Here is an 11,056-nt window from a genome sequence, read left to right as displayed (position 1 = left end):
GGGGTTCTCTGCAATTTTATATTTTTTCTCTGGATACCATTTGGTAAGAATAATATAAGATAGACACACTATTTAGCTCCCACCCATTTATCTCTCTCTTTTTTTTTTTTTTTTTTTTTTTTTAAGACAGAGCCTTGCTCTGTCACCCAGGCTGGAGTGCAATAGCATGATATTGGCTCACTGCAACCTCCACCTCCCTGGCTGAATGAATTCTAGTGCCTCAGCCTCCCAAGTAGCTGGGATTACAGGTAGCCACCACCACACTTGGCTGATTTTTGTAGTTTTATTAGAGACAGGGTTTCACCATGTTGGCCAGGATGGTCTCAAACTCCTGACCTCAAGTGATACATCTGCCTTGCCTCCGAGAGTGCTGGGATTACAGGCGTGAGCCACCACACCCAGCCCCCCTGAAATTTTTTGACATAGTGATTATGCATATTAAAGCCACCTGTGACTTTCAACATCTGAATTATGACTATAACACTAAAGCAAAATTATAACATGATTTGTTATGGCCTTTCCCAGTCAGTCCATCCAGTTATTCAAGATAGCCACTTTTTTTTTTTTTTTTAGTTGTTTTAGTGTTTACCTCCAAAACTTGGTAAATAATCTTAAACATGTTTTTGATTTATAAAACTTGAAACAGAATCTGTTAACTCTCTTTCATGAAAGATGAAGAATTTGATTTGCCTTCTCTGTTGCTGCCCATTTTATTTTTACTTTTGAGACAGGGTCTCCCTCTGTCACTCAGGCTAGAGTGCAGTAGTATGATCACTGCTTACTGCAGCCTCAAATTCTGGGCTCACGTGATCCTCCCACCTCAGGCTCCCAAGTAGCTGGGACTACAGGTGCATGCCACCATGCCTGGGCAATTTTATTTTTTAGTTTTTTTTGTGGAGATGGGGTCTCACTATGTTGCCCAGGCTGGTCTTGAACCCCTGGCCTCAAGCGATCCTCTCACCTTGGTCTCCCAAAGCACTAAGATTAAAGGTGTTGGCCACCGTGCTGGCTTGCTTATTTTATTTTAATTTTGTGCATTTTGCCTTTACATAGCATACTTCAGCCTTTTATATTTTCTTTTTTAAAAATGAAGAAATTAGCACACATACCTTTACTTCTACCTCTCTTTCCTATGCAACCCTCAACTCTCAATATCTGTCAGCCATTTTTATGATTTATTGCCTCACATCCTTTTCTAGAACTACAGAGAAACTCCTCTGTGTTTTGCTTATAAAGATCACTCCATACAATTCCAATGGAAATGGAATAACCTGCTTCTGGAGTACATAATAAAATAAAGGCAGAAAGCAAGTTTTTTGAAACTAATGAGAACAAAGATACAACATACCAGAATCTCTGGGACACAGCTAAGGCACTATTGACAGGGCAATTTATAGCACTAAATATCCACATCAAAAAGAAAGATCTCAAGTTAACAAGCTAACATCACAACCAAGAGCAAACAAATCCCAAAGCTAGCAGAAGACAAGAAATCACCAAAACTGCCAGGTGCAGTGACTCACACCTGTAATCCCAGCACTTTGGGAGGTCAAGGCAGGCAGATCACCTGAGGTCAGGAGTTTGAGATCAGCCTGACCAATGTGGAGAAACCCTGTCTCCACTAAAAAAATACAAAATTAACTGGGATGGTTGTGCATGCTTGTAATCCCAGTTACTTGGGAGGCTGAGGCAGGAGAATTGCTTGAACCCGGGAGGCAGAGGTTGCAGTGAGCCGAGATCGCGCCATTGCACTCCATCCTGGGCAACAAGAGCGAAACTCCGTCTCAAAAGAAAAAAGAAATAACCAAAACTGAAGCTGAACTGAAGGAGGCTGAGACACAAAAAAATACTCAGAAGATCAACAAATTCAGGATCTGGTTTTTTTTTCTGGTTTTTTTTTTGAGACAGTCTCGCTCGGTCGCCCAGGCTGGAGTGCAGTGGTGCGATCTCGGCTCACTGCAAGCTCTGCCTCCCTGGTTCACGCCATTCTCCTGCCTCAGCCTCCCGAGTAGCTGGGACTACAGGCACCTGATAGCACACCCGGCTAATTTTTTTTTTTTTTTTTAAGTAGAGACGGGATTTCACCATGTTAACCTCTCGATCTCCTGGCCTCATGATCCGCCCTCCTCGACCTCCCAAAGTGCTGGGATTACAGGCGTGAGCCACCATGCCCGGCTTCAGGATCTGGTTTTTAGAAAAAATTAATAAAACCACTAGTTAAGACTAACAGAGAAGATTCAAATAAACACAATCAGAAATGACAAGGGGAATATTACCACTGACCCCACAGAAACACAATCAATCATTAGAATATTATGAACACCTTAATGCATATAACCTAGGAAATCTAGAAGAAATGGATAATTTCTGGACACATACACCCTCCCAAAACTGAACCAGGAAAAAACTGATTCCCTGAACAGACCAATAATGTGCTCTGCAATTGAGTCAGTAATAAACAGCCTACCACCCAAAAAAAGCCCATGACCAGACACATTCACAGCTGAATTCTACCAGATGTACAAAAAGAGCTGGAGCTATTCCTGCTGAAAATATTCCAAACATTGAGAAAGGACTGCTCCCTATCTCATTCTATGAGGCCAGTGTTGCGGGAAGTCAGGGACCCCGAACAGAGGGACCGGCTGAAGCCACAGCAGAAGAACATAAATTGTGAAGAGTTCATGGACATTTATTAGTTCCCCAAATTAGTACTTTTCTAATTTCTTACGCCTGTCTTTATTGTAATCTCTGAACATAAATTGTGGCGATTTCATGGACACTTATCACTTCCCCAATGAATATCCTTGTGATTTCCTATGCCTGTCTTTTCTTTAATCTCTTAATCCCATCATCTTCTTCGTAAGCTGAGGAGGATGAATGTTGCCTCAGGACCCTGTGATTGTGTCAACTGCACAAATTGTTTATAGAGCATGTGTGTTTGAACAATATGAAATCTGGGCATCTTAAAAAAAGAACAGGATAACAGCGATGTTCAGGGAACAAGAGAGGAACTTTGAACTGGCCGCTGGTGAGCCGGACAGAACAGAGCTATATTTCTCCTCTTTCAAAAGCAAACAGGAGAAATATCGCTGAATTATTTTTCTCAGCAAGCAACATCCCTGAGAAAGAGAATGTGCCCTGAAGGTAGGCTTATAAATGGCCCCTTTAGAAGCATGCAGTCTTTTGTCTTTTATGGTCGAAGCCCATGGGATGAAATAAGCCCTGGTCTCCTGTAGTGCTCCCAGGCTTATTAGGACCAGGAAAATTCCCGCCTAATAAATTGTGGTCAGACAGGTTGTCTGCTCTCAAACCCTGTTTCCTGATAAGATGTAAACAATGTTATCACTGTTTCGGGCACAGTGCCCGAAACTTCATTAGCAATTTTAATTTCACCTCATCTGGTGGTCATGTGATCTTGCCCTGCCTCCATTTGCTTTGTGATATTTTATTACCTTGTGAAGTATGTGATCTCTGTGACCCACACCCTATTCATGCACTCCCTCCCCTTTTGAAAATCGCTAATAAAAACTTGCTGGTTTTATGGCTCGGAGAACATCACGGATCCTGCCGACATGTGATGTCTCCCCCGGACACCCAGCTTTAAATTTCTGGCTCTTGTGCTCTTTCCCTTTATTTCTCAACCCAGCCGAGACACTCAGGAAATAGAAAAGAACCCATGTTAAACATCGGGAGCAGGTTCTCCTGATAGGCCAGCATCATCATGATACCAAAACTTGGCAGAGACACAACAACAATAAAAAGAAAACTTCCAGCTAATATCCTTGATGAACATCAATGTAAAAATCCTCAACAAAATACTGGCAAACCAAATCCAGCAAAACACTAAACAGCTTATCCACCACAATCAAGTAGATTTCATCCCTGGGATGCAAGGCTGGTTCAGTGTACACAAATCTCAACAGATGCATAAAAGGCTTTCAATAAAATTCAATACCCTTTCATGTTAAAAACTCAGTAAACTAGACATTGAAGGAACATACCTCAACATAATAAAAAGCCATATATGAAAACCCACAGCCAAATCATACTGAATGGGGAAAAGCTGGAAGCATTCCTCTTGAAAGCCAGCACAAGACAAGGATGCCCTCTGTCACCATTTTTATTCAACATCCTATTGGAAGTCCTCACCAGGGTGATCCGGCAAGAGAAAGAAAGAAAGGGCATCCAAATAGGAAGAAAAGAAGTCAAACTGTCTCTGTTTGCAGAGACATAACCACATATCTAGAAAACTCCATAGTCTCAGCCCCAAAGCTCCTTAAGCTGAAAAACAACTTCAGCAAAGTCTCAGGGTACATCAGTGTGCAAAAAAAAAAAAAAAAACAAAAAATTCACTAGCATTCCTATACACCAGTGAGAGCCAAATAAGGAATGCAATTTGATTCACAACCACCACAAAAATAATAAAATACCTAGGAATACAGCTAACCAGGGAGGTGAAAGATGTCTACAAGGGGAACTACAAAACACTTCTCAAAGAAATAAAAGATGACATAAACAAATGAAAAAACATTCCATGTTCATGGACAGGAAGAATCAATATCGTTAAAATGGCCATACTGCCCAATGCATATTACAGATTAAATGCTATTCCTATTAAACTACCAACGACATTCTTCACAGAACTAGAAAAAACTATTTTAAAATTCATATAGATCCAAAAAAGAGCCTGAATAGCCAAGGCAATACTAAGCAAAAAGAACAAAGCTGTAGGTGTCACACTACCTGACTTCAAATTGTAATACAGGGCTACAGTAACCAAAACAGCATTGTACTGGTACAAAAATAAGACACACAGACGAATGGAACAGAACAGAGAACGCAGAAATAAGGCCTCACACCTACAAGTATCTGATCTTCGACAAACCTAATAAAAACAAGCAATAAGGAAAGGATTCCCTATCAATAAGTGGTGCTGGGATAACTGGCTATCACATGCAGAAGACTGAAACTGGGCCCTTTCTTTATGCCATATATTAAAATTAACCCAAGATGGATTAAAGACTTAAATGTGAAAAAAATATATATATATAAAAACCTTGGAAGACAACCTAGGAAATGCCTTTCAGGACATCAGCAGGGACAGAGATTTCCTAACAAAGACACCAAAAGCAACTGGAACAAAAGCAAAAACTGACAAGGGGGATCTAATTAAAGACCTTCTGCACAGCAAAGGAAACTATCAACAGAGTGAACAGACAACCTACAGAATGGGAGAAAAATTTTGCAAACTATGCATCTGACAACGGTCTAATATCCAGCATGTATAAAGAGCTTAAACAAATTTACAAGAAAAAACAACTCCATTAAAGAGGAGGCAAAGTGAGTGTGGTGGTGTGCGCCTGTAATCCCAGCTACTTGGGAGGCTGAGGTGGGAGAATCACCAGAGCCTGGGAGGGTTGAGGCTGCTGTGAGCCGAGACTGCACCACTGAAATCCAGCCTGGGCAAACAGAATGAGATAAGAAAGAGTGGGCAAAGGATATGAACAGACACTTTTCAAAAGAAGACATATATGCAGCCAAGAAGCATATGAAAAAAAAGCTCAATATCACTGATCATTAGAGAAGTGCAAATCAAGTCGGGTGCAGTGGCTCATGCCTGTAATCCCACCACTTTGGGAAGCTGAGGCAGGTGGATCAACTGAGGTCAGGAGTTCGAGACCAGCCTGGCCAACATAGTGAAACCCTGTCTCTACTAAAAATACAAAAATTAACTGGGTATGATGGCAGAAGCCTGTAATCCTAGCTACTCAGGAGGCTGAGGCAGAAGAATCGCTTGAACCTGGGAGGTGGAGGTTGCAGTGAGCTGAGATCGCACCACTGCACTCCAGCCTGGGCAACAGGGCAAGACTCTGTTCCAAAAAAAAAAAAAAAAGAGAGAGAGAGAAGTGCAAATCAAAACCACAATGAGCTACCATCTCACACCAGTCAGAATGGCTACGAAAAAGTGAAAAAATAACAGATCCTGGAAAGGTTGTGGAGAAAATGGAACACTTATACACTGTTGGTGGGAGTGTAAATTAGTTCAACCACTGTGGAAGGCACTGTGGAAATTCCTCAAACACCTAAATACACAACTACCAATCAACCCAACAATCCCATTACTGAATATATACCCAAAGAAATACAAATCATTCTATTATAAAGACACATGCACATGTATGTTCACTGTAGCACTACTGACAACAGCAAAGACATGGAATCAACCCAAGTGCCCATCAGTGATTGACTGGATAAAGACAATGTAGTATATATACATCATGGAACACTATGGAGCCATTAAAAAGAATGAGCTCCTGTCCCTTTCAGGGACATGGATGGAGCTGGAGGCCATTATCCTTAGCAAACTAACGCAAAAACAGAAAACCAAATACCACGTGTTCTCACTTACAAGTGGGAGCTAAATGGTGAGAACACACGGACACATGGAAGAAAACAACACACTGGGGCCTACTGGAGGGTGGAGGGTGAGGCTCAGGAAAAAATAACGAATGGGTACCGGGCTTAATACCTGGGTGGCAGAGCAATCTTTACAACAAACCCCCACGGCACGAGTTTACGTATATAATAAACCTGCACATGTACCCCTGAACTTAAAATGAAAGGTAAATAAATAACTAACTAAAATGAAAACCAGTTCACTCTGTTTTCTAACACCACAGATTGTGTGAACATTTTCATCAGGAATGGACCATGGCAGTGCTATATAGTTTTCCATTTTTCTTGATAATTGCATTTCTTTTCTTTTTTTGGTTTTGTTGTGGCTAACAGGGAATAAATGTGCTTTCATCTTATCCTTAAGGTTATCCAGCTTCTTCTAATGACTAAATTATGCAGTTTAGGGGTTGGGGCAAGCGGGGATAAAAATGAAACAAAACTCGTTATACACTGATGATTACCAAAATTGGGTGATCGATTCCTAGAGGTGTATTATACTTGTTCTCTCTACTTTTGTATGTATTTGAAAACTTCCACAATAATTTTTTTTTTTTTTTTTTTTTAAAGAAGACCATCTAGCTTCTCATCTATATTCTTTCTACTCTTTGCTCACTTCAATGGGTTGGTAGGTAGGCTGGAGAATCACTTCTGCTACAAATTTCTCTTTTTCAGGCTCTGAGCCATGGCTTCCATTACTCTGGCTCATCTGTCCTCTATGTCTTCCAAGTATTTGCCAGAATCTTTGATCTGCCAATATCTCAGTCTTGTTCTCAGCATTTTTTTTTTTTTGAGATGGAGTCTCATTCTGTCACCCAGGCTGGAGTGCAATGGCGTGATCTCAGGTTCAAGTGATTCTTCTGCCTCAGCCTTCTGAGTAGCTGGGATTACAGGCACCTGCCATCATACCTGGCTGATTTTTTTTTTTGTATTTTTGTAGAGATGGGGTTTTACCATTTTGGCCAGGTTGGTCTTGAACTCCTGACCTCAGGTGATGCCCCCACCTTGGCTTCCCAAAGTGCTGGGATTGCAGGCGTGAGCCACCATGCCTGGCCTTCTCAGCATTCTTAAATTTATTTCCCTTGTGCTTGTTAACTATAACTTAACATGTGCTAATATTTAGTCTACCACTTTGAAGCAAGAATCCTGCATCCACTTTATTTTAAACAAACACAGACTATCAGGTAAGAAGATACGCTCTTTATCAGAGAGCCCTGGCATATAACATGTTTCCACTCATGGTGCCACTACTGGCTTCCCTTTCCTTTATTTAATGTCACCTTAAAATATATACGTGTGTGTGTATATATATGTGTGTGTATAGATATACACTGACAGAAGTCTAAGGACTAGAATAAAATATAAATGCAGAAGCAAACAACCTATATATATAGATAGATAGATAGATTTGTTTTGTTTTGTTTTGTTTTTTTTAAGTTTTTTTTGTACAGATGAGATCTCACTATGTTGCCCAGGCTGGTCTCAAATTCCTGGGCTCAAGCAATCCTCCTACCTCAGCCTCCCAAAGTGCTGGCATTATAGGTATAAGCCACTGTGCCTGGTTGATATCACCTTCTTAAACTTCTACTGATGCTGACCCAGTAGAAACCACTGAGACAGATAAATATGAGAGGTATTATTAGGAAGGACCACTGAAGTGTCCCTAAACCACTACCAAACTACACATTCTTCTTAACTGTCTTTACAAACCAACCAACAGAACATAATCAACTTTTGAATATATATTAAAAAGACATAGTACCAGATGCCAAGACAGTGGACATTCTAAGAATAATATTCAGGGGAACAAAGCTCATTTACACTTTCCAGGGATTAAAGGCAAATGAACTTTAGTTGTGAGAAACAAATTCCTTATCCTGTAGATATATTCCATTTGTTTTACTGTTGGGAAACTTATATATAATTTGGAATAAAGATCATACCTTCCCCTGGATTTGTCCACAAGATTTTCTGGAGAGACCCTTGAACCTGGTCTTTGATGATGGACAGACTGAACCTGGGATTCTGGGCTGTAACGATTTGACGTTTTAGTCCTCACAGGTGTAGACACCAAAGCAGATGGTGAGTTCTGGAATGTAGAAGTAGGAGGCTGCTGGGGAGTCTGTGAGGAAACTTGATTTCTAGCAAAATCTTGTGTGATAATTTGCTGTGAATGAGAAAAGAAGGAAGTGGTAAAATTCATTGAGTACTTGCAAAAAAAAAGTATTAAGAAATCTAGGTATCTTTATTATAAATTTCTTTTTCTATATGAAATCTGCTTTCCCCATGATCAAAAAAGAAAATCAGCTAATAAGAATAATGAAAAACTTACACAGATGTGATCAGCAAGTGTGATCAGCCGATGAGTCCTGGGCACTTGCCCCATTCCCTCTGCCTGTGAAGAAGGGGGCAGCTGTTGCTGGGGAGACGGTGATTCCTGCTGTGGTCGATAGTGATGTAATGGTCCTTCATATTGTCTGGTAGCATCGTCTAGTAGAGAACACATAGATGTCTTACTCCAGGAATGTCTGTGCCTTTCACTCATTATCAAAGATTAAATATAATTCAGAAGAACACATGAAAGGATGTGGTACATAGCTCCGAACAAAAAACTTATCTTAATTTTGAAAAAAAAAATTATTCACTGACAGAAGTCTGAGGACTAGAACAAAATATAAATGCAGAAGCAAACAAAATTAATATAAACTATTTTCTGTATCATTAAAAAATAAAAAAGAATCGATAGCTGTTTCTAAAGCAGGCTCATGTAAGATTACCCTAAAATAAACAAAACAAGTTAATTCTTACCATGGTCTAGACAGATAATTAGAAGCAAATGATAAATGTAAATATGAAAACATGTAAATGGTAGCTTAAGAAGACATACTTTCGGCTTGATTTGCCTTAACCACCTCTGGCTGATAGGTCTGCAGTTTTTCCTGGGGTGGCGCAGGTGAGCTGGCAGGACTTATCACCTCAATAGCATCGCTAGGTGTTTCATACCTGTGAGAAGATACTTTAAGAAAAGAAAATCTTATTTTAAAACTAATCCTGGGAAAAGTTTCTGAAGTCTAAGTTCTTCAAACCTACAGCATATTTTCAATTCTGATCAACCATGTTCAATGGTATTCCAGGTTAATGAGGGTTTTCTGAAGTTTTATGAGCTTTAAGACATTTTAGGCCAGGTGCAGTGGCTCACACCTGTAATCCCAGCACTTTGGGAGGCCGAGGCAGGTGGGTCACCTGAGGTCGGGGGTTTGAGACCAGCCTGACCAACGTGGAGAAACCCTGTCTCTACTAAAAAAATACCAAATTAGTCAGGCGTGGTGGCTCATGCCTGTAATCCCAGCTACTCGGGAGGCTGAGACAGGAGAATCGCTTGAACCCAGGAGGCAGAGGTTGTGGTGAGCTGAGATTGCGCCATTGCACTCCATCCTGGGCAACGAGAGCGAAACTCCATCTCAAAAAAAAAAAAAAAAGACACGTTTTAAAGCACAATAATAAACACTGGAATGAGGCAGAACAGAGAACAGATTTATGATATTTTTCCTGGGAGCTGGAAAAGAAATCACCAGGGAAACATTTATGGAAAGAGGTTAATAAGCAAATAAGGGAGTAGATCTCAATAACTGATTCCAATAATTCCAATTCTGTGGGACATTCCATTCTTAGAAAAACGCTGATGCTATAAAGCTGCTTCATTTACTACCATGATGATTTTAAAGCTATGGATTATATAACACTATATATAATGATTTTCTCAAATAACTGGAGTATTGCTAACAAAAGTTACTCCAAATATTAATTTTTTAGCACTCTGTTACATTGTGAAAATAACCAGAAATGGTAGAGAATGTCTGAAGGGAAGTATATTCCCAGAAAGGGAGGATGTCAACCAACTCTGGAGGATACCCACATCAAAAAGGACCTCCTCTAAGACGCAGTTCTCAAGTAAACAGAGGGGCTGTGCAGTGGGGCTAACAGGCAGCTTTTCACAGTCCTGCCATGGCCTCAGAGCTGACAGTTGAGAGCAGATGTAACCACCTATTCAGGAACCTCTGAATTCAGAGGGTTGTTCACATCTACAAACTACACTATAGAATCTGAGAGCACTATCAGAGCTCCAAAGGGTACATGGCCCTGGCTGGACACAGATGCAGCAGGTGGGAATGAACCCTGCTCCCTAGCCACCAGCTGCTCCTCTGGTACTCAACAGTCCTTCCTATCCCCACCAGGTCATGGAAACTGCAGCCACCTGGGTTCTAGTACACTTAGGAGACTGGAAACTTGATAAATAGGACAGAAATGATCACTGAGAAACTAAAATAAATCACTATATTCTAAGAAGTTTACAACAATTTGTGACTTTTGTATCCACTGTTACTCATCACTGGTTATGTATTCAACATCCTAAATCTGCTTACAACTTCCAATATTCACTCAGTAGAAAGTCTGATTCAGAACTGTGTTCACATTGCTCTTGAAGCCTTAAGGGGCAAGACTATGGCAACGGACTTCACCTTCAGGATGAGGGGCTCTCAAGAGTCAAACTGAAAGCCACACTGAAGAACTGTACATAGCCTTTGGACATCATGGAATTCAC

The 11,056-nt window shown here is 40.5% G+C and overlaps 1 protein-coding gene across 1 annotated transcript in view; it reads right to left on the bottom strand.

The window, feature by feature from the left end:
- The window catches only part of NCOR1 (nuclear receptor corepressor 1), a 195,160-nt gene that overhangs the window by 20,930 nt on the left and 163,174 nt on the right, over positions 1-11,056 (bottom strand). The window contains exons 37-39 of the mRNA XM_011975291.1: positions 9,341-9,469; positions 8,786-8,943; positions 8,397-8,620 (exon numbers count right to left, since the gene is read on the bottom strand). Of these exons, the coding sequence (XP_011830681.1) occupies positions 8,397-8,620; positions 8,786-8,943; positions 9,341-9,469 (511 nt within the window). The remainder of the gene's footprint in view (positions 1-8,396; positions 8,621-8,785; positions 8,944-9,340; positions 9,470-11,056) is intronic.

This window comes from Mandrillus leucophaeus, unplaced genomic scaffold, assembly GCF_000951045.1.
Source record: "Mandrillus leucophaeus isolate KB7577 unplaced genomic scaffold, Mleu.le_1.0 Scaffold153, whole genome shotgun sequence".
In the NCBI taxonomy this organism is placed as follows: Eukaryota; Metazoa; Chordata; class Mammalia; order Primates; family Cercopithecidae; genus Mandrillus; species Mandrillus leucophaeus.
Note: the sequence above shows the minus strand (reverse complement) of the source record. Positions and strands in the feature narration are given on the sequence as shown.